At 38.8% G+C, this 26,945-nt stretch overlaps 1 protein-coding gene across 2 annotated transcripts; it reads right to left on the bottom strand.

Annotated features, from left to right (window-relative positions):
* LOC134670085 (uncharacterized) lies at positions 1-26,141 on the bottom strand. 2 transcript variants are annotated; one of them, XM_063527764.1, is made up of 16 exons: positions 26,100-26,130; positions 25,472-25,507; positions 25,235-25,273; positions 25,056-25,085; positions 24,146-24,220; positions 22,446-22,519; positions 20,066-20,190; positions 16,138-16,332; positions 15,396-15,510; positions 14,512-14,563; positions 13,992-14,103; positions 11,733-11,868; positions 10,891-11,016; positions 3,521-3,681; positions 829-965; positions 1-738 (listed from the first exon to the last, which is right to left on the bottom strand). In XM_063527764.1, the coding sequence occupies exons 2-16, from the start codon at positions 25,485-25,487 to the stop codon at positions 92-94; spliced, it is 2,040 nt and encodes a 679-aa protein (XP_063383834.1). In that variant the 5' UTR covers positions 25,488-25,507; positions 26,100-26,130; the 3' UTR covers positions 1-91. The 2 variants fall into 2 exon arrangements, with proteins under 2 accessions (XP_063383834.1, XP_063383835.1); XM_063527765.1 differs by lacking the exon at positions 25,472-25,507 and having other exon boundaries at positions 26,100-26,141.
* Between the last annotated feature and the right edge of the window lie 804 nt (positions 26,142-26,945).

Consider the following 26,945-nt stretch of genomic DNA (forward strand, 5'->3'; position numbering starts at 1 on the left):
TAAATCGTAAATGTTATTTATATTTAAAAAATAATTAGTCACACTAGTATATACATACTAGTTACATTAAGTTTAGGAATATTTTGTCAGATCAGTCTGACTCGCCGTCGCTCGTCTTAAGCTTTACTATCTGACCACGATAGTTTTTATTTGGTGTTTCAGCGTCATCAGCAGCCAATACTTTTCTATCACCGTCATTTTCATTATTTAATTTTGTCAGACTAAATGTTTCATTATGATCTATTTTATATGATTCTCCTTTTTCTGAACCATCTTTTGGGGGTAGTTCTAATTCTACGCTTTCTTTTCTAACAAAAGCATACTCTGGTTTCTTGCTATCATCGTCGTTAGGATACGCCGGTTCAGTTGGTTCATCAACATCATCATTCTCTGGTGGTTCAGTTTGTTGGTCGTCTTCGTTATCTGGCTGTTCAGTAGGTTCATCGTTATTATCTGGCGGTTCGGTTTGTTGGTCGTCTTCGTTATCTGGCTGTTCAGTAGGTTCATCGTTATTATCTGGCGGTTCGGTTTGTTGGTCGTCTTCGGTATCTGGCTGTTCAGTAGGTTCATCGTTATTATCGGGAGATGGTTCATCATTATCGTTATTATCTGGCATTTCTGTATCATCATTATTAGAAGGCGTAGATATATCAGACTGTCCAGAATCCTCAGTATTTGTTTTTTCAGTTACATATTTTTCTCTACCCTCTTCATAGTCTTTTACAGGAAGTTCCGGATCTATAACATATTTAAAGATAAAATAATATGATGACTTGGTACCTAAGCTACTCAGCAAAAATAAACGTTTAATATTGCAATAATGCTTACCACACTTTGTCAAAGCACTCAAAGAACGTATGTGGTGTATCAGCGTGGTGCTCATAATTGAAATGACGTGATGTTCTAAAAGGTGATTGAAGTTTGCGATTATTCTATTGGCGGGCCCTTCAACCGTCAGCGATGGTCTGGAAAAGGGGGCATACGTTACTGATCAGCAAAATAATAATTAATATAAAAGGCAAGAACTAATATATATATATATACTAGCTGTTGCCCGCGACTTCGTCCGCGTGGAATCTTATCTTCAACATTTTACATCTTTAGTACCTATAATTTTCATATCCAAGCAATGTTGAAATTAAGTAATTTTCGTTTTTAACAAGTTGTATGAAGTTTTAAGTCAAGTGGATTTTGATGTTGGTTGCTGAAATTACTTTTCTTATATTCTCATAATAGGTAGGTACCTATGCCTTTATACAAAGATTCAAGTTCCGCACTCACAAAATATCTGATCTTCATACAAACTTTCCCACCACCTTGGGGAATGATTTTCAAAAATGCTTGAATTAGTTTTCATGTTTTTTAATTTAATACCTTTTTTTTTGCAAAAATTCAAGTTCCTAGCTTAAAATTAAATTTACACCCCAAGACGAACTTTCATCCCCTTTTTAACCCCTTTAGGGGTTGAATTTCCAAAAACGTTGCAGTTACTTTTTTTTTGTAATCGGCTATTATGTCTTTCTAAGAAGTTTCAAAGCATTTGTAATGGATTCAAACTTTCAACCCCATTTTAACCCTGTTAGGGGATGAATTTTACGAATCGCTGAATCCACTTTTATTGTCTTCTAATAATATCCCCAAATACAAAGATTCAAATCCCGCGCTCGAAAAAATGTTTGAAATCCATACAAACTTTTAACCCTTTTTTCACCACCTTAGGGGATGAATTTTCAAAAACACTGAAATTAGTTTTCTTGTATTTTAATTTAAAACGTTTTTACAAAGTTTCAAGTTCATTGCTTAAAATAAAATTTGCACCAGCAGACGAACTTTCATCTCCTTTTTAACCCCCTTAGGGGTTGAAATTCCAAAAACGTTGCAATTACTTTTTTTGTAATAGGCTATTCTGCCTTTCTAAGAAGTTTCAATACCATTTGTAATGGATTCAAACTTTCAACCCCTTTTTAACCCTGTTAGGGGATGAATTTTATAAAACGCTGAAATGACTTTTCCTGTCTTCTAATAATATCCCTAAATACAAAGATTCAAGTCCCACACTCGAAAAAATGTTTGATATCCATACAAACTTTCAACCCCTTTTTCACCACCTTAGGGGATGAATTTTCTAAAACGCTGAAATTAGTTTTCTTGTATTTTAATAATATATATTTTAACGAAGTTTCAAATTCCTAGCTCAAAAGAAAACTTTAACCTCATACAAACTTTCATCCCCTATTTAACCCGGTTAGGGGATGAATTTTACAAAACGCTGAAATTACTTTTATTGCCTTCTAATAATATCCCCAAATACAAAGATTCAAGTCCCGCGCTCGAAAAAATGTTTGATGTCCATACAAACTTTCAACCCCTTTTTCACCACCTTGGGGGATGAATTTTCTAAAACGCTGAAATTAGTTTTCTTGTATTTGAATTTGATACTTTTTTACCAAGTTTCAAGTTCCTAGCTTAAAATAAAATTTGCACCCGAAGACGAAATTTCATCCCCCTTTTAACCCCCTTAGGGGTTGAATTTCTAAAAACGTTGCAATCACTTTTTTTTGTAATTGGCTTTTATGCCTTTCCAAGAAGTTTCAAAGCATTTGTAATGGATTAAAATTTTCAACCCCTTTTTAACCCTGTTAGGGGATGAATTTTACAAAACGCTGAAATTACTTTTCCTGTCTTCTGATAATATTCCTAAATACGAAGATTCAAGTCCACCACTCGAAAAAAATTTTGATATCTATACAAATTTTCAACCCCTTTTTCACCACCTTAGGGGATGAATTTTCAAAAACGCTGAAATTAGTTTTCTTGTATTTTAATAATATATCTTTTTACGAAGTTTCAAATTCCTAGCTTAAAAGAAAACTTTAACCCCATACAAATTTTCATCCCCTTTTTAACCCCCTTAGGGGTTGAATTTCTCAAAATCGCTTCTTATCTCTTGTACACTTTATAAATGCAATCTGGTGTGCAAATTTCAACTTTCTGGCTTTTGTAGTTTCGGCTCTGCGTTGATGAATCAGTCAGTCAGTCAGTCAGGACACTTGCATTTATATATATATAATAATAGAAGATATATAAAAAAAGAAATCTTAATACAGAATGTTTAGCTTTTAAAGTAATCAGACATTTTTGAATGAGCACCTGTCAACTTAGTTTGACATTACTGATTAGGGGCTCTGTCCATAACGTCATCGATTTTTAACGATTTTTGACCCCCCCACCCCCTAAAATCATCCAAAAATCATGCTTCGAATGACCCCGTTTCCTCCTATGTCATGCTACCAGACCAGACCCCCCCTCCCTAATTTGAAATGACGTAATTTATGAATAGCTCCTTATATATGGTATGGGGGCGGTATGGGGGCGACGGGGTAGGACGACTAAGGGTGGCGGGGAAGGTGCTGGGGCCGTACACCTGCCGCCCTGCTGTCTGCTGCCTGTCGGTCTATAGTATTTTATACAAAGACGAAGCACGACGGGCAACGGGTACGTGTACTCTAAAATAACTTACTTCCCATGTCCCAAGATAGTGAAAAGTAGGTCCGGGACAGAAGGCTTGTATCCCACGAGCTGGAGAGCCATGTGTGCGCTGATGTCTTCCGAGTTGAGCACGAACACCCCAGACACCGGCGGCATGCCGGTCGTCATGTACGTCTCGTATCTATACTCCGTCTGAAAGTGAAACAGTTATAAAACGACCGCTTAAATGAGTCCTCGCCTGCGCGGTACGGGGGCGACGTGGTGGAACGACTAACTGCCGTATTCGAACTTCAAGATATTCACAAGAGACGACACGTACTAGATCCATTCTAGATACGTTATAGTTTAGATATCAACTAGTTCTCTTTTGCAGCGCAATTCGGGCAACCAATGTCACTTTTACGTTAGATAGAGTAAGATATCTATTAGATGTGAATTGGATCTCTAAGTCAAATCCTGTGGAAATCGTTCAAGAGTATATATCTCCAGAATCGAGCAAATGTCAAATTTGACAGGGTAGATCTTAAACATATCGTTATCGTATCTTGGTGATGTCTAAAATATATCTAATAGATTTCTTTTTCAAAATTCGTATCGGGCCCTAAGGCCAAGCGCGCACCACGACTTTTTGTCGCGCGATAATTTAGTCGCAGAAAAGTAACGTATGTGTTTATATGGCAGTGCGCGCATATGCGAAAAATATATCGCAGCGATTTTAAAATTGTAATTTGTCACATTTTTCCGCGACTGCTCGCGACGCGGTTGTCGCAAAGTGAATTGCAGCATACGGAGCTGTATGACCCCGCGCGCACTGCTATTATAAAATCGCACCCCGGACCTCAGTCGGCATTTGGCTCTCCAAGCGTCAACATATCGGAACCTGCTTCTCCAATGGAACCACAAGATGAGACGCTAGATGTTGACCGTTTAATTATGGAAATAGAAGGAGATCACCTTTTTTGTATATAAGAAGACACGTTTCACGACAAGCGACTGGTACGAAATCCATGTTGAGAATAAACAAATCGTCGACTTTTTCATCGCAGTGCGCGCAGTGGATTTTCTGCGATATATTACAGCGCGATTCTAAAATCGTGTCGCAATAATTAAAATCGTGGTGCGCGCTTGGCCTATGGGTAGCGGGGAATGTGCGGGCAGCAGGCGTACGGCGCCCGCAACTTCCCCGCACCCTTACGCAGCGTCTTACGTAGGCGAACAACGCGCGAACGCGGCGCGGTGCGGCGCGGCGGCGGCGCGGCGCGGCGCGGCGCGGCGAGGAAGAAACAAAACGTTGATACGTATAGGTGTGTCCTACTCACACAGCGAAGCGGCGCGGCGCGGCGCGGCGAGGCGAGGAAGAAACAAAAGTTGATACGTATAGGTGTGTCCTACTCACACAGCGAAGCGGCGCGGCGCGGCGCGGTGAGGAAGAAACAAAACGTTGATACGTATAGGTGTGTCCTACTCACACAGCGAAGCGGCGCGGCGCGGCGGCCTTGTCCGGCTACGGAGACACTCCCGACCGCCTTGGCCGCACACGGACACGGTTTATTAGAAAATTCGTATTTAAATTATGAGTAAACTATGTCTTTTAATGCAAGTAAGTGCAGCGTTCTTCGTTGTCTGAAATTTTGGTTTACTGGCATTTTGATTTGGCACCGCCTTCAAAAACTAAGTCCACAATTACCCCGGTGGTTATTAATTTGCTTATTATTAGGTATTAATTACGTTTTGGCAGAAATTGGCTTTACGACGGGAAAAGGATAGGGGTGGGATCTGGGTATATAAAAAAATATTTTGTGCTTTTCAGTGGGTTGGGTTTTTGAAAGTACCTCAAAAGGAAAAATGGAACCCTTATAGGATCACTCGTGCGTCTGTCTGTCTGTCCGTCTGTCACAGCCTATTTTGTCGGAAACTACTGGACCAATTAAGTTGAAATTTGGTATACATATGTACATTAGTAACCTAAAGATAGACATGTTTTTAGGGTTCCGTACTGAAACGTGCTATTTTAAAGGGGTTAAATAAATTGCAAAGCTCCGGCTTGTTCAAAGAAAGCTATAGCACGTTAGCACAAAAAAAAAATGAAATTAAAACAGTAAAAAATATGGTGTCTAAAATTGCTTGCTATAGGAACCTACTTTGGGAGATGAAAAAGGTGAACACAAATTATATTATAGAAACTTTATTAAACCTAAGATCTTGCCAGTGGTAAGTTTGTGATTTAATCCTAACCTGCGACTCTGTGTGAACCTTTAACTTGATTTGACGACACCTAATTTTAGAACTTAGCTCAGTGGACAGCTGGGCCACTTAACAGGTCCAGAATAAAGCTTCACACAGAATTCCACTTATTTTAAGAACTAATTTATTTTTATACTAAATACTATGTACCAGAATTTTCAAATGTCTTTATCTTACTTTAGTGGTTGCTCAAAATTCTAAATTTACTCTAATCTTTGCAGCTGGCGCTGATGCCCTACTAAATTAAATCATGGAAAGGACCGACCTCAGAATTTAAACGTTCCTCAGATGCAGCGGGGTGACAGGCTGCTTTCCCCGGTGAAGCTAGATGCTGAGCGGAGACGTAGAGCTCAGGGCCACGCACGTGGTACCAAAATGACGTGGCAGAGGCAGATGGCGTGTTTAAATTCCTCGCTCCAGGAGGTCTCCAAAACTAAATTGACTTCTAAGATTTTTGAAGCTTTTGAGATAAATTACTCAATGATTGAAATAATAAATGAATAAATGAATGAATAAATCCCGGCTCCTGAAAACCGAGAAAAGGTTATATTAGCCTACGCCCTTTATGGCCGCTAGAAAAGAGATGAAACCATTGGAAATTTGGCTCACCGCACTGGTAGCTGCTAAGCCTTCTGGCGGAGCGCTCGAGCAGGAGTCTCTCTGCAAAGAACCAAAATCTGGTTAAGAACAAACCCACAACGTTTCGCGCCATTGTGGAGTTGATCACCACGAAATTTAATTTCTACTCACTCAGTGGAGCTTCCGAAGGACTCAAGCCGTTTCCATCTTTCAGACCACCATGCCGAAAGTGTGGTCTTCCCACAAATTGGGCTCTTGCGAGCGAGTGTCCCCAGAGGGGTTCCCAAATCAAATGTGCATATCATTCTCGAATGATCTCCTTCAATATGGAGTCCCTGAGAGCCCTAACAAAGGTAGGGTGGCAGTCCCTTGAAGACACAAATCCCACGAAAATTCTGTCTGAATTATTTAGACAATATCACTCCTGAGCCTAAGAAATATATTTTTACCATTTAATCTAATATTGTTTCATTCCAGAGCCACTTTGTAAGTCTGTAATTTCTATGTTTTGTTTTACATCAAAATTGTCTTTTATCTAATAAATCATACCTACTTCATACAAAGTTTTCCTGGAGTGACAACATAAATATCTCAAGTTTTAATTATTTTTAGTCATATGACAACCCCGACAACAGATAAGCATCGAGAGGTGCATCTGAATGCAACAGATTATGCAAAGAAATGCAATCAATGAAATTTGTTTCGGACACCGTTAAAAACGTTGAAATTAGCAGAGGGATTTTTCTCTTAATTATCAATCGACCCAAAATACTTATTTTAAATTTAGAAAAATGTGCTACGTTACAGTACCCAAAGGGTAAAACGGGACCCTATTACTAAGACTTCGCTGTCCGTCCGTCCGTCTGTCCGTCCGTCTGTCCGTCTGCCTGTCACCAGGCTGTATCTCATGAACCGTGATAGCTAGACAGTTGAAATTTTCACAGATGATGTATTTCTGTTGCCGCTATAACAACAAATACTAAAAACAGAATAAAATAAAGATTGAAATGGGGCTCCCATACAACAAACGTGATTTTTGACCAAAGTTAAGCAACGTCGGGAGTGGTCAGTTCTTGGATGGGTGACCGCTTTTTTGCTTTTTTTTTTGCATTGTACGGAACCCTTCGTGCGCGAGTCCGACTCGCACTTGCCCGGTTTTTATAATTTTAAAATACATAGGTTCGAAGTTATTTAAGAAAATAGCCAAATAATGACCATTCCCCCTCTTTATCTCCAAAACTACTATGTAGGTCTAAAATTTTGAAAAAAAATATACAAAATAGTTCTTTACCTATAGATGTCGGGAAAACCTATTAAAAATGTGAAGTCAAGCGTGAGTCGGAATTATGTACGGAACCCTAGAAACGCGAGTCTGACTCGCACTTAACCGGTTTTTTTTAAGGAATTATATTAAGTTATTTTGCTTTTATGTTTGTTTATTTAAATTGATTTATTTATTTTTTTACTTTTTTATTTCGTTTTATTTATTTTTGTTTCATTATGACGATCGGTTGATCTTGCTGCACGCACGTAATATAGGGACGCACTCCCACTTCCACCCACTCGCACTCGCACTCCCACTCCCTCTCCCACTCTAAATCCCACTGAAAACCGCATCAAAAACACGGACAAACATACATACATACATTCAGGTCAAACTGAGTACCTCCTTTTTTTAAGGCGGTTAAAAACAAAAGTAGTTGCTCTTCTCTGTGAGCTGTAGACTTCGCAATTAGCTTAAAAAAAAATTAAAATAATTACAGCGAACTCAGAATAGTCGTAAGTGCCATAGACGCTACTGGAGTTAAGTCTTTTATGCCAATTTCCGCGAATTTGAATATTTTTTAGTTTTGTGCCTATAGAATACAGGAAAAACCTATAAAGAAATCAAACGAGAGTTGACTAATCAAATCAAAGCCGTAAATTCTATATACGCCACGCCTCTAGCCGCGTCATACTCGCGTCTAAAAATCAAATGGATTGATCGCGCCAGATCCGCGCCGCGCCGCGCCGCCGCCGCGCCGCTTCGCCATCGCGTTAAAATCGCTCACCTAGGACACTTCCATACGCAACAACGGTTTGTTGTTTCCGTGCTGCGTCTCGCCGCGCCGCCGCCGCGTCTCGCCGCGCCGCCGCCGCGCCGCGCTGCCCGACTTTCGCGTGCAAATCGCGCCGCGCCGCGTTCGCAACGAGATCGCTTACGTAGGACACTTCTATGGGCATCAAAGGATTGATTTAGCCGCACCGCGCCGCACCGCGCCGCACCGCGCCGCGCCGCGCCGCTTTCGCGCGTTGTTCGCCTACGTAAGACGTAGCGTTAGTCGTCCGACCCCGTCGCCCCCGCCGTACCGCGCAGGCCAGGACTCATTTAAGCGGTCGGTCTATAGATCTTGAAACTAAGGGTCGTTTCCACCAAAACCATCATATAAACAAAAACCAGCTACGGCTTAGAAGTAGTGAGGATCCTTTATGACATCCCGGTTTTTTTTTATATACTGTGTTGTATGTTCATTTTATGATGTCAATTCTATACTCTGTCTTAAATAGTCTGTCATCGTTAAAATGTTCGTTATGTTTTATTGTTAAAATGTCATCGTTAAAATGTTCGTTATGTTTTATTGTTGGTATCAGAAATCATAGACCATTGTTGATTGCCGGTGATCAGTCCGTCAATAGGCTACATTATTCCTACTAGTCAAATCAGATTCTTTATTAGAACTGTCAAAACAATTTGCTAATATGGAATTTATATGAAAACAGAAAAATTAAACTCACCTACTTTTTATATTTCAATCCGATTTTTATTAAACACAAAATGTGTTTAAATATAGCTGCTATCTGTGTTTTTCTAATAATTATCCGGTGCTTTATCTCGTGTGCGGTTTGAAATTAGTTATTTACGATACAAGTGCGGAAAAGAGGAAATTCGAAACGAGTGGCGATAAATTAAAACACGACCGAAGGGAGTGTTTTAAATCGACACGAGTTGCGAATTACCTATTCGCACGTGTATCGTACAACGTTTTACAGTACATATGGCCCTTTATACTTTTGACATACGCACGAAAAGTGCTTTTTTACGCACTAGTGCGGGAAAATAGGACCATATATACTGTAAAGTTTATTTTAAGTACAGGAAACATCCCTATGTATAGGGTATTTGACTACTAGTCAAATCAGTTTCTTTTTTCGAACTGTCAAAACGGTTTTGCTACTATGTAGTATGGAATATATATGAAACACTAGCATGTGAAGTCAAGTCACAATCAAATTACCTACTCTTTAAAGTTTTATGCAGGCTTTAAAATAGTAAATGTGTCTAAAAATATTCCATGCATTGTGTAAAATAATTTATTTTAAATACAGTCAAATACCTTATTGTAAGTAGTTGGTGTAGTTGTTTTTTTAAGGAAGGAGAATTAAATGGACGAGGAATTCATGGAGTTGGCCGAGTTGGTACTTTGGTACTGCGATGAAAATTCAAATTTTAAATCGCTCGTGTTTCCCGATGACGGCTTATACAATTAACCCTTTTCCAGGCCGCACCAATCTACAAGATTATCCCGAAAAATCCAAATATATTCCAATTAATCCAGCTTTGATGATTCATTTAAAGACAACTCAAATTTCCCGATAGTGCAATCTAATTTGAATCTTAAATCGGAATGCTAAAGTTAAAATTCTAGTGGCGCGTATGCGGTCGATAAATCGTACTACGCCTGGAAAAGGGTTAATTAATGCACTGATAAAGTTGCCTCTGCCCCTGCGTTTAATAAAAGTCATTGCTGGTCTGTGTATTAATGGTATTTTCGACATATCAACGTAAAGCGATATCCAGACGGGATGATCAAATCGACCGATATGATCAGAAATGAAATTGGCGTCAATCTGCAATCTAATCACCTATTTTAGATTTATGGTGATATTAGAGCCCTCTAAATTGAAAAAATACCCCAGAACGAAAATACTGGCGTCATAAATTGGTATTCTTGCGTCCGCACCTCATTTTATCGCTAATATCGGTCATTACGGTCAAATTCGGCAAGCCAAATTGGATTTTGCGTCCGCACGTCCTGATTCGATCGGGCAATTTAATCAGATTAGCGAAAATTTTACTATTATAGTCTGGATACGCGAATCTTGCGTTAGAGCAGTGGGGTTTTGACAGCCCTAATGGGCCTAATGGTTTTAGGGTTCCGTACCCAAAGGGTAAAACGGGACCCTATTACTAAGACTTCGCTGTCCGTCCGTCCGTCTGTCACCAGGCTGTATCTCACGAACCGTGATAGACAGTTGAAATTTTCACAGATGATGTATTTCTGTTGCCGCTATAACAACAAATACTAAAAACAGAATAAAATAAAGATTTAAATGGGGCTCCCATACAACAAACGTGATTTTTGACCAAAGTTAAGCAACGTCGGGAGTGGTCAGTACTTGGATGGGTGACCGTTTTTTTTTTGCTTTTTTTTTGTTTTTTGTTTTTTTTGCATTATGGTACGGAACCCTTCGTGCGCGAGTCCGACTCGCACTTGCCCGGTTTTTGAATCGTATAAAGTATTCTACTAGTGGGGGTACCTTTAGTCCGCTGAAACCAATGTCGGTGTTGACGTGGCGCACTTCGCCGGCATGTTTGCCGGTGGTGACGGAGCGCCGGTACATGGTGTCCAGACCTCGAACGGTACCATCGTACAGCTTTATTTGCTACAGGAAAACAAATCGACGAAATTATCGTTTAATACAGTTTACTGATACGTGGCAGTTATCCGCAGGACGGCATGTGGTCAAGCAGAGGGCCTCCCGCGAACACCGAAGCACAGAATAAGTAATAGTCATTGACATAAATATCTAGGGGCTGGCCCTACGGACAATAATAATGAGGCATGACAGGGGCCAGTACAGCGGTGTGACACCGGTACAACACGATTGGTTGATGAGTTCGCATCACGCGCGCGATTGGTTGTTAAGATCGCATCACTCGCGCTATTGGTCGCAGCTAGTTGCGTTAGACTGCACAATTGGCTGGAATTCGTGCGTCACACCGCTAAACTAGTACCATTTTTAGTGCCCGTAAGGCCAGTCCATAGATTAGATATATACGTTAATGGTAATAGTATTATCATACAGAACGGCCATGCACCGTCCCGCCCCGACCCGAATTACCTCGCCCCGCGACAGCAGATTGACGAGCTTTTAGCAAATGCTCAGTTCGGTTAGCATCGCGACGAATAATTTTTAAAAGGGGCCGGGGTATTCACATATGGGACGGTAGAATTACTGTCGTCACGATACGATTTAGTGAGAACGCGGTCTAGGGAATAGTATGAGAGTTAGAAAGGGATATAATGAAGATCCCTTCTCGACATAACCTAATACTTCTCCTAGCACCCTATATTGAAATAATAAGTTGCTTATCGTACCATTCCATTGGGAGTGTTCAGCGAAAAGTCTGGCATGATGAGGCTTGGTCCCTTTTCTCTCAAACGTCCATTCAGCACACCCATAACTTGGTCCGCGAATTGATTTAGTAGGATAGTCCTTTCGTTTTCATATTCCCTAGTAAAAACATCAGTGTCATATGTATACATACCTATGTCTTTGCGAGAGCCTAGAGTGATATCCAGACGGGCCCGATCAAATCGGTCGATTTGACCAAGAAAACAATTGGCGCCAATCACCAATTTTAAATTTATGGTGTTACATAGACTAGGAATCCTCTAGACGGAGTTTAGAACAATTATTTCATGCAACCGATGCTGCCAAAAATGCGGGGGTGCGCGGGAAGAGGTGACCGAAGTCCCGTGCCGTGATTGGTCCGTTCAAACGACGAACGAGTTCACGGACGTCACACAAAGACACTTTCGACTCGAACATGGAGTAAAATTGCCGTATGCGTGGCAGCGGGGGTAGCGCGACTATGCTCAGTCTAGAGGATGTTTTGTCTGTGTGGTGTTATTAGAGCCCTCTAAATTGAAAAACCGGGCAAGTGCGAGTCGGACTCGCGCACGAAGGGTTCCGTACCATAAAGCAAAAAAAAAATGAAAAAAAATGCAAAAAGAAAACGGTCACCCATCCAAGTACTGACCACGCCCGACGTTGCTTAACTTTGGTCAAAAATCACGTTTGCTGTATGGGAGCCCCGCTTAAATCTTTATTTTATTCTGTTTTTAGTATTTGTTGTTATAGCGGCAACAGAAATACATCATCTGTGAAAATTTCAACTGTCTAGCTATCACGGTTCGTGAGATACAGCCTGGTGACAGACAGACGGACGGACGGACGGACGGACGAACGGACGGACGGACGGACGGACGGACAGCGAAGTCCTAGTAATAGGGTCCCGTTTTGGGTACGGAACCCTAAAAATGCCCCAGAACGAAAATAATTGGTAGTTTTGCGTCCGCATCTCATTTTAGTAGTAGTAGTAGTAAACTCTTTATTGTACAAAAATACATATTAAAAATAACATACAAACAAACATACAAACATTTTATCGGTAATATCGGTAATTATCGGCGGTTGAATTCGGCGAGCCACAAATTGGTGTTTGCGTCCGCACGTCCTGAATTGACTAGTCTGGATACCGCTTAATAGATAAATTAACAAACTAAACCTAACCAGAAGAAAGAGTCAAACCCCGGCTCGTACTAGAGAATTTCTCGGAACTTACATTCGAAGAAAATATTATTCGCGAATTATACTGGTGAATACCAGTCGTTTTTCTTCGACACGATCTCTCCGGGTTGACACCCTCTTCAAAATTGAGTTCAACCAAAGAGAATTTTAATAAAAATAAGCAGACCATTTTTAAACAGCGCGCTTTTCTTCTCATGATGCAACGCAAACAAACAATAGTTATTTGTTTTACAAGGGGGCAAAGTTGTTGTTTAACCGCTCGTGCTAATATTGATACCCGAGCAAGCGAAAGATTCCAAAATTGAACCACGAGCGTAGCGAGTGGTTCGAAAAATGGAATCTTGAGCGTTGCGAGGGTTGCAAAGCACGAGGGTTAAACAAAATTTGCCCCCGAGTGAAACACAAAATTTTTCACCATACCAACCTGAAGCAAATATTAAATGTAAAATATCAAACAAAATCAAACCAAATCAAATCCAAATGAATGTTATTAAATATTTATCATCCAAAATCATCATTTAAAAGTCAATTCTACCAGCAAACATAAGAAAACAACTCAAAACTTGCATTTGATTACTTTGCCTCACATGTGGATAAAATGCAACTTTGCTATTCGTTTTTGAAGTGCAAAGTAATTCTTTCCGAGCTGGTGTGGTGAAAAACTATTTCCATATTCGTGTTTTTTTGTGTGTATGGAATGTTCAACTTTAAAATGTTTTGATGTAATAATTCATAGGTAAAGATAAAACATCAATTGTGACGTCCCACGGGTAAAGGTACCTTATGGCGGTTGGCGCTTAAGCTATTATTAACGCCGCTCAAATATTATCGCTGCGCTATGCGACGTAAGCGCCAGCCGCCATAAGGTGCCTTTTGCCGAGGAACGTCACAATTAATAGATATACCTTAAATTCCAAAAAGTCGTCGTCGTTTTACGTCAATTCAGTAAGTACTTATGGTACGAGTATCTACAAGTTTCGTGAATAAACGTGGCTTGGACTTAACTCAAGTGGGATAAGGACTGAAAAATGAAGGTAACCTACTGTATTTGCTTGTGTTTCTGGACCTCCTCAACTTCATACAGCATGAGAAAGTCGTTAAAGTAGTCTTTTAGCCAGCGGTCGAGGTCGGTCTGCATTCTGTTCAGGTAATCCTCTAGAACCAATAATATAAATAATTTTCATTACTGTTTTCCGAAATAGCAAAGTATTATACTCGTATTTGACTTCAGAAAACATACTTAAGCTAGCCGACTTAATCATAAGATGTATAAAATAAATAAATAAAAAAAAAATATTATAGGACATTCTTACACAGATTGACTAAGTCCCACAGTAAGCTCAAGAAGGCTTGTGTTGTGGGTACTCAGACAACGATATATATAATATACAAATACTTAAATACATAGAAAACACCCATGACTCAGGAACAAATATCTGTATCATCATACAAATAAATGTCCTTACTGGGATTCGAACCCAGGACCATCGGCTTCGCAGGCAGGGTCACTACCCACTAGGCCAGACCGGTCGTCAAATAAATAAGATTAAAAAAAAAACATACTTAAGTTATTAGGATCCACCGGAACACTCTTCCCATCGCTGTCTAATGAATACTGAAAACAAATATAATAAAATCAGAGTTTACAATATGATTTTATATAGGTAAGATACCTGGACCAAAGACGGCCCATCGTTGTTTTTATTTTTTATCGGTCTTATGTTTTATTAAACAGTTGCACTTTTATCTATGACACTATGACGTACAGTCATCAGCAATAGTACCTATCTTACACAACTAGGGCCGCAAAAATATATGACGCGCTCTTATTGCGCTCCAAATAAGGACGTGTCACATATTTTTGCGGCCCTAGTTGTGTAAGATACTACTGCTGATGACTGTACAAGTGAACATGGACGCAAAATTTGAGCCCATTCACATTAAAAGGTATTAAATTTTGGATGATAGCAAGCTTAAGAACCGGGGAGTACCTTAATTTGACATTTGAAATACATAGATGGTCACAGTTGATGTTTTCACGTTTAGTTTGCCTCTTGCCTCTATAGGAAAAGGTGTTAAGTTCCATCTTGATTAATATTTATCATTGGCTTTCGATAAAAAGTTGATATACATAATATACATACTTATAGACTTCCTTATTCTCTACAAATATACACTTAGCCATAATTTTTACCGTATTATCGAAAAATTCGTAGCTTAACGGAAAAAGTATACATGTTTTTGGGACACATTGAGATTTTGTATTTATTCCGCCCGGAATGGGATGCATTTCAAACGAACAAAAACAACCAAAAATTTACTCTAATACTATATAGGTACTGTACGATTTTTTAATGTGTCTCGATGTTTTTTTTATATTTGGTCCTTTGTACAAAAACTGGGTACATAGTAGTGCATACTGTTATGTATGGAAGTTGTAAACTTACACGCATAAGTATCTGCATAGGCGGTATCTCCGATATAATGTGCTCGATGTGAAGCCTGCCATTGAGAAGACGGTATCGTCCCTCCACCTTGTATTTCACGTCTTTCAGTAAGAACCTGCAGGCATTATTATAATAATTTGTATATCTTTTCACATCTCGGGACCATGGGGTCCTGGACCTTTAGGTTGGGAGGCATGCGTGGGACCGAAGCCAACAGCACAGAGCCCCCTTAAGAAAGTTTGACGTTATGTGATACACCAGCTAGAACCCATTCACAGGTATATAGATAATATAGATACCCGTAAATCGGTCCCAGCTGGCATAAGAGCTATTGTAAATAGAGTGGAGAAGAGTGCCGGTCATGGTGTTGAAATTTGGCTGGTCAAAAGATAATTATTTAAAACTTATATTTTTCCTCATTCATTTTAACTCAAAACTTGCTCAAAATATTTACTGACTTCCTCTTTAGACGTGCATGTATTGACCGAGCAGATGTAATGAGGGACTGACGCATCATCACCATCAGGGCTCGATTCGGGAAATGAATTAGAGATTAACTAGATACGATATAGTTCATATAGTAAAGATATATTGTCTTTACCAGCCGCCATAAGGTACCTTTTGTCGTGTGATGTCACATATCTTTACTATATATATATCGTATCTAGTTAATCTCTAATTCATTTTCCGAATCGCGCCGTCAGTGTCATATATTCCAGGATATTGATGTACGTCTACTTACTCGACTTCTCCTTTACTCGGCCTGTAGTATAACTGCGATGGGTCTATCTTAGATGTGAGCGCGCGCTCATATTCTCCGACCAGGTGTAGGTCGTTGAGGGACAGACGCATCGACAACGTAAGTTGTTCCACGTCGTTGTGAATGAAATTGACAGTGAACTGCGTGTTGTTCCGGAGCTTCAGGCGGTAGAAGAAACTAAAAAATATATAATTGAGATATAATTAGTAAACTGATATTAAGGGATTAAACCAAACATTGTTTTAAAATAAAGTTCTGTTTTTTCTGACCTGCATAAATTAAATTAAATAATCATTTAATTCAGGCAAGACCCATATATAAGTGTTAGTAACAGGACTTAAATACTAATGTTAGAGTACAATTTTCATTAAAACCTACCATGCAAGACACTACCTACGAGTATATACAGGGTGGAAAGATAAGTCGGGCCCTGGAGGGAAACTACCTTAAATCCTTAAGCTGGCTCATTTTACTTAAAGGAGACATTCCTTTATTTTTAAAAAGAAACAAAACTGCATTCAAAGTATTTTTCTTTTTTTCTTCAATTTGGCTTGTCTAAAAAAATCTTGAGTACTAAATATTAGATTTTATGGCTATTTTGTACGACAGACGAGTGTAAGACCTAATGTTTCTTGGAGAAATTTTATCATTAACATTAACTGTATCGACTAGTAGAATAAAAATGCGAGTTTTTATTTTTTGGAATTTTTTGTCGGTTCGAGTCCCGGGCGAGGTAAGTGAGTTTTAGAAAATCTTTGAATGCAGTTTTGTTTCTTTTTAAAAATAAAGGAATGTCTCCTTTAAGTAAAATGAGCAAGCTTAAAGATTTAAGGTAGTTTCCCTCCAGGGCCCGACTTATCTTTCCAACCTGTATACCTACTTAGAGCTAAGAGAAATACAATGCCGGGTAAAAGCGTAAAAGATTTATAATATGGAATGCTTGTAATATGTATATATTAACTTATTGACACATGGTTTAATTTTATCTTTATAGATACTTGTATTTAATAGTAAGGTCCTTACTTAATTTAATAGGGTCTACCCACAGATTAATAAATAGTTACTACGTAAGTCTAGCCGAGATAAGTTGTACTTTTATTACTAAAAACGGTACTTTGCTTTACATACCTAAGTATATTAAAAAAACCGGGCAAGTGCGAGTCGGACTCGCGCACGAAGGGTTCCGTACCATAATGCAAAAAAAAAACAAAAAAATAAGCAAAAAAAAAACGGTCACCCATCCAAGTACTGACCACTCCCGACGTTGCTTAACTTTGGTCAAAAATCACGTTTGTTGTATGGGAGCCCCATTTAAATCTTTATTTTATTCTGTTTATAGTATTTGTTGTTATAGCGGCAACAGAAATACATCATCTGTGAAAATTTCAACTGTCTAGCTATCACGGTTCCTGAGATACAGCCTGGTGACAGACGGACGGACGGACGGACGGACAGCGAAGTCTTAGTAATAGGGTCCCGTTTTACCCTTTGGGTACGGAACCCTAATAAGGTGGGTTGGGGTAAGATTAAAAGGGTTTTTCGTGAGGGATAAGACATCAAATCGTCCGTATACCGAAGCATTACGACTTTTCATCTTACACTTCATGAAAAATCCTTTCAATATTACCCCATCGCACATTACCTACGCTCGTAACAATGGATTTTTCTTGATCATTAATTACAACTTTTTGCGGTCAGACACAGTAGAACAATAAAACAACTAAAATCCCTTCACCTAGCGCATAGATGAAGTTACCTGTCGCACTGTAGCTACTAGCTAATAGCTATTCTTGTTAAAATAAAGTTCAACCTACTTCATTATTTTTTTTTAGTACGGCAATATAGTTAGCTGGTAGAGAATGCCTATACCGGCATTAAGTCCGCCTGTTGTACTTTTTGTATGTGCAATAAAGTTTAAAATAAATAAATAAATAAATAGTTTACGCAAATGGGTTCTTTAGAGCTTTGTCGGAATTAGGCAGCCGAGGAATTTCTTTGACGAGCAATAAAAGGGCAGTCATCACATTCCGCTGCCGAATGACCTATTACTGCAATTACTTAGAGATCGTTGACATACAAAATTTTAGCTAGGAAAAACATTCTAGATATAGCTTTTAAGTTTTAACAAGCTTTCATTTAACTTGGCCTGTTAGTTACTTTGTTACTGTAAGTCCACTCTTGCAAGTTAAATTTAATCTTTACTTCCCGATTTCCGATTGAGCTGAAATTTTGCATACATATATCGCTCAGTGCATGCGGGCCTTCATTTTACTTATCACAAATGTGGGCGATTATGCCGTTCATGGATGAGGTTACATATATACCCACGAGCGGCGCTGCCGCTAGATCATAGACGCTGCTTAAATCATCTGTAAAGATGACAAGACCTGATGATGATGTAAATCGGATGACAATGTGATATTATGATGACATAGAGCTGATCTGATGATGGAGATAGGAGGTGGCCATGGGAACTCTGTCATAAAACAACGCAAAGTAATTGTGTTTGTATAGTTGTTAGAATCGCCTCGATGAGAATTAGTTGTCTGTAACATTTGCATATTGTTTCTTTGTTTGTTTGTTATAGTGTGTTCCACTTCACTAAATCAATGTAAATGTAAGCCACTGATTTAAAAATATTATATTTTACTTTACATTACTTTAATATACCGTAAGTCGTAAAACAGATACGTGACGTGCATTGTCTAGAAATGCACCGAGGAGAAGTTTCTTAAGTTGCGAAACTTCTATGAAGAATATTCTCTGGAACTTAAAAATAAACAATCTAATCGTGTCAAGACCGACGTAGACACATGCCATTTTAAATATTTCGCCTGCCAGCTTTACTGTTATGTGGCGTGTAATATTATATATTATGTACAAAAAACGTTAAAGTTCTCATGGGAACATTCTCACAGAGAACTTTCTAAGTTTCTTTCATGTAATTTCTCTGAAATTTCCGCGAACATTTCTGCAATTTCTGCAATTTGTACATTGCTAGCGTTGTCTCGCTCAAACATGCCTTAAGCTATACCTACCCAATTGAATATTTTAAGAGAGCATACATTTCCCGCGCACGCTTAAATAAATATGACTTGAAATAATGTTGCCTTTATCTTCCAGAACTGCACAAAGATAACCTTATTTTGACATTTAAACTCGGCCCTTTTAAATTATGTTTTGAGAGGAAAGCGACCCTCGCTCGAGTATTAATGATCACGTAGATATTTTTTCGATTTCATTCACAGTAACATTTGTGAGTGAATTTGTATAAAGATATTATCTGGCTCGAGGCCATTTCCTTCTCCGGGTAAAAAGTTCTACTTATTCATAAAACCGTGACCTTAAATATCAAATTCTTAACGTTATCGTATTTTTTTCGTTCGAGTCGTGGGTTTTGAAGAGATACTTCTGGTGCCCTATTGACTCTTCGAATAAAATGTAGGAGCTGCCGAGGTTGTGTTGGAGAGCTCGCTCCGCTTTGCCTCTCCTTTGATGACCACGACCACTCCACCAAGAGTGAAACGGCAAGGAAGATATTTGAGGAGTATCTTAAAGCACGGAGGCGGGCATCCTCATCATGCAGTAGATGCCGAGGTTGAGGCCGGTGAGGATCACGTTGGGGTTCCCCTCGAACTTCTGGAGAGCTCGCTCCGCTATGCTTCTCCTTTGATGACCACGACCACTCCACCAAGAGAGAAACGGCAAGGAAGATATTTGAGGAGTATCTTACAGCACGGAGGCGGGCATCCTCATCATGCAGTAGATGCCGAGGTTGAGGCCGACGGAGATCACGTTGGGGTTCTCCTCGAACTTCTGGAGAGCTCGCTCCGCTATGCTTCTCCTTTGATGACCACGACCACTCCACCAAGAGTGAAACGGGAAGGAAGATATTTGAGGAGTATCTTACAGCACGGAGGCGGGCATCCTCATCATGCAGTAGGTGCCGAGGTTGAGGCCGGCGGGGATCACGTTGGGGTTCCCCTCGAACTTCTGCAGAGCTCGCTCTGCTACACCTCTCCTTTGCGCCAATGCCTAAACCATAATAATGTGCGATAAAAAACTTGTTCAAAGCTGAGGACGCTGAGGTCATCTCTGTCCTGTCCTCCTAAGCACCACTTGCACGATTCCAATAACCCGGGGTTAACCGATTAAACCTGGAGTTACTATGGTTACCAGGCCGCGTAGCCAAGTTGCCGATCGCTTACGCTCCATAGCGATCGAAACGCAACTGTCACTGTCGCACTAATATGGAAGAGTGATAGAGAGACATAATGCTTTTCGTTGTCGAAGCGATAGCAATTGTAACCTTGGCTAGGCCGGCTGTACAATTTGACACTGTGTTAAAGGTGTAACCGCTTAATCCTGGGTTAGTGGGTTGCAGTGGCGGCGCGTCAAACATATCCATAGGCAAGCCGGGGCTAATTTGGCTTACATATTTCCTTTACAACTCTGCTCAAACGTCCAAGAACAGGCAAGCCGGTGTGAATCGGCTTTTATGGACACGCCGCCACTGGTGGATTGATACAAGGGACCGTAAGAGTCCAAAAGTGCCGACGTCCCTTTAGGCGCTTAGCACAATGGATACGATTTGCAAGCCGCTGCGATGTTTGAGCGAGACAACGCTATGGACGTATTATAGCGACATCCCGCTCGTATCCAGTCTGCTAAGCGCCATAAAAGGACAAAATCAAATCGAATTTTGAACTACAGAATTAAAGAAGGGTTCAAACTGATAAATGCAATAAACATTCTCGCTTCCTAGGAGGATATAACTAGAAATTATAATAAGGAGGTACTACGAAACTGTTTATCTTGTCTGTAGACTAGAGCAGTAGATCTTAACCCTCCCGTGATAAGGGACCACAGAAAAACAGTTAGAAGAACCATAAAATTGATTGGAAGTAAGAATCGCGTCTATCAGTATCGAGCCGCATTTTATATTATGAAAAATTGCTCGTTAGTATGAAGACGCGTACGCATCGGAAAGCTGAAAGCATGTGTACAAGAAGTAACACTCTTAAGTGTCCATCGATAGACTTTATGTATTTTGTAATAAGGTCCAACGACGGACAGTTAACAGTGTGGGCCATAGTCTAATAAAACATGGTCTTCTCTTCCCAGAGTGACACAAGGCTACGTCACAATAACATGGCCGCTATATACACGGTGTAACATGAGTAAACCGAATAATTTTAACAGCGTATTCCTGATCATATTTAGAGACAAAAATGGCCTATAATTTTTTTTTAAAACGCCTAGTTTCAGAGATAATATTAATTTAAAAATAAACAAGTTTTTGTTGTTACATAATGTAAAAGGCCTTTTGATGATAATGTTGCTGCTATGGGACGTAGTCTAAATATCCTTATTGATAGGTGTCAAAAAGTGACAAGTAATACTTTGCAAAAAGAAGGTTTTACGAAAAAAAAATTTAAAAATCAATTTTAAGTAACAAGTTTACCAATAACATTTATTATTTATGTACAAATACATTCAAAAAATTGAAAAAACAAAACAAAAAAAAAAATTTTTTTGGCGAAATTGGCCTAAACTCATATTCAGGGATCGGAAATTCGGATACTTTTATACCTAAACTTGGCAAATTCCCGGAAAAAGCTCAGCAAGTATGGAGTCGGCTTCTTAAAAATATTATTTTAATTATTTAAGTTCCGGGATTCCGGGATCGTATAAAACATCACGAAATAGTGATAACTGTCAAAATATTTAGTTTATGACTATTTTCAGCGATTTTGTTAACATCGTACCATACCAACACACGTTGGTAAACAGTTTTAACTACATACAGGATGTAACAAAAAAAAATTCGTATACCCATATTTTGTAAAAAGAAACAGCTAAAATATGTTATTTAAATACTTTAATTCGTATGTGTATATGTATCCTAATTGCCGGTATTCCGAGAAATTCCGGTAAATTTATTAGCAAAATTAAATTGAGTCCGCCTCCATATACTACTCAACAACAACGCGGTGTAGGTACTGAGGCCGAAGTTTAGGTATAAAAGCATCCGAATTTCCGATCCCTGCTCATATTATATTTTTTCCTTCTTTTGACCTCAGGAATGCGTGGTTAAAATTATTCGGTTTCCTCATGTTACACCGTGTATAGCGCTATCGCATATTATCATATAGCTCTGTCGCATGATGACGTAGGCTTGTGTCAGTCACGTGACCATGAAAAGACGGGAAGAGAGTACCAGGCGGAGTATATTATTATACTATGGTGTGGGCGATGGTATCCGTTAAAAAGTGGACATTAAATCTTACCTCCAGCATTCTCTCATCGAATTTTTGCGTGTCTATAGCCTTAGCGTATGCTTCCCTGGCGTCCTTGTACTTTTCTGTCAATGAGAAATAGGTAACGGTTACGGTAGTAGGAAATCGGACCCTGGCAAAGGCCGGGAAAACTAGGTATAATAGAAGGAAGGAGAAAGGATGAAAAGAAAACGGTTGTAAGAGAAGTACACAATTGACACCATTTTTAGGGTTCCGTAGCCAAATGGCAAAAAACGGAACCATTATAGATTCGTCATGTCTGTCTGTCTGTCCGTCCGTATGTCACAGCCACTTTTTTCCGAAACTATAAGCACTATACTGTTGAAACTTGGTAAGTAGATGTATTCTGTGAACCGCATTAAGATTTTCATACAAAAATAGAAAAAAAAACAATATTTTTTTAGGGTTCCCCATACATAGAACTTAAACTCAAAAAAAATTTTTTCATCAAACCCATACGTGTGGGGTATCTACGGATAGGTCTTCAAAAATGATATTTATTCAATTACACAAACGGGTCTACCGCGATATAATTTCATTGTTTTTACCTTTAATTCCGACGTTTCAGCTGAGTTGCACCAGCTGTGGTCACGGAATTAAAGGTAAAAACAATGAAATTATATCGCGGTAGACCCGTTTGTGTAATTGAATATGTGTACAAAACGCGAGAGTTTAAAGTGTTATAAAAATGATATTGAGGTTTCTAATATCATTTTCTTCTAAACTGAATAGTTTGCGCGAGAGACACTTCCAAAGTGGTAAAATGTGTGTGTCCCCCCCTGTAACTTCTAAAATAAGAGAATGATAAAACTAAAAAAAATATTAGATGTACATTACCATGCAAACTTCCACCGAAAATTGGTTTGAACAAGATTTGGTAAATAGTTTTTTTTAATAAGTCATAAACCGTAAACCGCAATTTTATTATGTTACTTGCTGTTACGGAACCCTTCATGGGCGAGTCCGACTCGCACTTGGCCGCTTTTTTTTTGATAATGACTTCTTAATTTTTGGCTATACTGTATCTAAGTTTTATGCGTAATAGGTACTACTAGCAGCGGCACTACTCTCTCGCTCGAATATGCAAGATAGAGAGAGACAGAGATAACGAAGTTTCGATTTTCGTGCTTTACGGAAGGCTTTGACGCCGCTTAGTTTTGCGCCAAGTATCTAGTAGTAGGGCAGGGAACTCGACTTAGGAACTAATGCTACGCTACGAAGAACACCGGCCGTAGCCCGTAGCAGAGATATATATAACTCCGTATAAGATAAATAAAGTCTAAGAAAAAAACGTGCCTCGGAAATCAAGAAAAAGTAATTCTCGAATAGATGGCGCACACAACTTTGGCCTATTCTCGGCTAGATGGCGTTGACGACACCGTTTGATATTTAACAATTTTAACACATATCAGTGAAAGAACTTGGGTCAGTATGGAACAAATAAAAATAATTTATCCGTAAACATATTTTGATTAATTTATACATTTTCAATTTTATTTTAAGTTTTAATCGTGTGTCGATAGATGGCAGTAAATGTACCGTGACTACAAAATTTACTTAGGCAATAGCCCTCTATACTATCCATTCTCTATGCCCGTAGCAAATTCCGTTTGTAGCAGAAAAATAATTCTTTCAAATAAAATATTAATAATAATGCCTTCAAAGAAATAATTATAAAATGGGTTGCTTACTCTCCAGTTGACTCATTTTCGCAAAATGACTTTGTTCATTTAATGATATCCAACATCCATTGGGATTTTCTTGATCTGCAATAAAAAAGGTTAATTTTGTACATACGTCGGTTTTTAACGATGTCTGAATTATCTGAAGTTTTATTTTTACCGTGTAGGAAGCTTTAGAAGAGCAAATTTCAAAACAGAGGCGAGACTATTGAAACTTCTGTACGAAATAACATTTGAAATTGACCTGACGCTTTTCAGCAGTTAGGAAAAAAAGGTGAAGAAAGAATAATTCCTAATACGTCATACGGAATATTTTTTCTTCCGAGTTAAAAGGTTAGATGGCAGTATTGGCAGTTGCTTTCGGAAAAAGCAGCTGAGTTTTCCTGTTTTAATCTTGTTGTCTATTGTAAATTTTATAGCTGTTGGTTCTCCTAACATAAATAAATAAATAAATAAATAAATAAATAAATAAAAACTAGTGGTAGCGCTAATTCAGTGGCGGATTTGCCCTAGGCCCCAGGCCCTGTAGCCGCCCCTTTCTCAGCACCCATAATATTGACTACATTTTGAGTTATTTCTTGTTATCATCATTGAATTTTTTGTCACAATATGCCGCGCCTAATATCTTGCCGCCCTAGGCCCGGGCCTATACTTGGCCTTAGGGCAAATCCGCCACTGCGCTAATTGGCATTAGTACGGCTACCATGTGTTGACGCTATAGCGCAGGTGCCAAATGTCAACTCATGGTAGCCGTGTAGGTTGCCAAATCGAACCCAGACATTTTTAGGATTCAGCTGGAAAAGCGGTAAAATGGGTAGCGTAGCCCCGAACTGGCATTTAACTTTTATAATCTACGAGGTTTCTTATCATCTAATAAATCGTACGATGTGATGTGGAATATTCTTGATTCTTTTATTACCATCTAGTTTAGCCTTCTGTCCATTTGTACCTGAGTAGGAAATAAACCGAATTAAAAACCCATAAAACGCTAACATAAACATAACGTTGCTAGGTAGATTATTTCGACATTTTAAAAAACTTAATATACAATTTCATTTACTAGTAATTATCATTTTAATAAAAACATGTTATTTTTACCATCTGCCTCGGATGCGTTTGGTTGGTCTTCTTTGGTAACTATGAAACAATAATCAAAATTAATTAAATAAATATAACAACACGCGCACCTCCAATATTTAGCCACCATTTTTGACGTTTTTGACAATCTTTACTGGGCCTTAAGAGGGTAAAATTTGGGTTAAAGTTTTTAACGATATCTTTTAGGACGTAGTCACGGGCGGAGGCTAGTCAAATACAAAATTAAATGAATTTTACCGTCATCTTCATTCATTGGTTGTGCTCCTTCGGGACCTAAACAATAATAAAAAAAGTTAAATAGAGTTAGACCAAGAAAAGTCTGCAGCGATTTTGATAGCCCACGCCACGCAGTATTTATCTATTTATACGTCAAAATTTCATAGAAGTTTGACGTTTAAAATAACACTTGCACTGCGTCGGCTATCAAAATCGCTGCAGACTTTTCTTGGTCTAACTCTAAACAACGGGACTAGGTTTTATGAACGATCCTTTTATACGTTTTTACGTAGCGTCGTATAAAATAATATCATTATTTACACGATGTCATCATTCCTACAGACGAAAGCTTTGAGTATTACAAAAAAAAGGTTTTTTACTCAACCATTGGGCTGCATTACCACAGCGACGGAAATGAGAGAAGGCGTGCGAAAATCAACCAATAGCATTTGTCGTAATCCACACTTCTCTGCTCCGCTGGATGACAACAAATTGGTTGATTCCCGCACGTCTCATCTCCGCCTCAGTGGAAAGGCAGCTTTAAGGGGCAAAAATTAAGTTAAAACTTTTTTACAATATTTATGAGAATGAAGTCAGGGACGGAAGCTAGTATATTTAGGTACTATGTACAAAATTAAATCTATTTTACCGTCAACTTCGTTTATTGGTTGATCTTCTTCGGGACCTAAGCAATAATTAAAAAAGTTATTTAAAGAAATGTTTACAAAACCTAGTCCAGGGACAACTTTCAATAAAATGACCCACGTCTCCTCTCATCTCCACCTCAGTGGAAAGGCAGCTTTAAGTGGGTAAAAATTGGGTTTAAAGTTTGTTGAGTTTGTGTTTGTACAATATCTATGAAAATAAAGTCAGGGACAGAGGCTAGTAAGTATACAAAACAAAAAAAGAAATTTGTAGAATTTTGTAGTAAGAATACAAAATTAAATGATATTTACCGTCATCGTCAACTCCTTCGGGAGCTAAATAACAATTTACAAGTGCGACAGAGAGGCAACACGTCGAATGTGGTTCGTGGTAGGCCCTCGGATCAGCCCTAGTATTTTACTTACTTTATATATGCCATAAAAAATATTTTACCATCAGCTATCATTGAGTTTGGTTGCTCTATGTTTGTTCCTGAATAAAAAAAATACAATTGGTTAATGTTTGTCAAGTGCGATTCGGAATTGCGGTCAGAGGAATCCGTACCTTCAGACGTGTGTGATGGTCAAAAATCATGAGTCCAAACCTCAGTGTAGGTATAGATCAGAATAAATCGTTTTCGTAAAAATGTAAAAATATGACTAAAAATTCAATCGGGTTGCCCAGCACACACAGGCAAAAGGTTTAAACCGACTCACGCTTGGTTATTATACTTATTATATGTATAGGGTGTTTGGTACATCGTTTGCCAAATTAAAACGGCAGATAGGTTGAGTCATTTGCTATCTTCTCTAAATTTTTAATTAGGCGCACATTTTTTTTCCATTTCTAT

Source organism: Cydia fagiglandana, chromosome 13, assembly GCF_963556715.1.
Source record: "Cydia fagiglandana chromosome 13, ilCydFagi1.1, whole genome shotgun sequence".
NCBI classification, from domain to species: Eukaryota; Metazoa; Arthropoda; class Insecta; order Lepidoptera; family Tortricidae; genus Cydia; species Cydia fagiglandana.

Excerpts from the sequence above, each read along its gene's own strand:
- LOC134670085 (XM_063527764.1), bottom strand. Across the intron at positions 25,086-25,234 it reads AAACGCATCCGAGGCAGATG|GTACAAATGGACAGAAGGCT; the intron begins GTAAAAATAACA and ends TTTCCTACTCAG. Across the intron at positions 22,520-24,145 it reads GAAAATGAGTCAACTGGAGA|AAAAGTACAAGGACGCCAGG; the intron begins GTAAGCAACCCA and ends TCTCATTGACAG.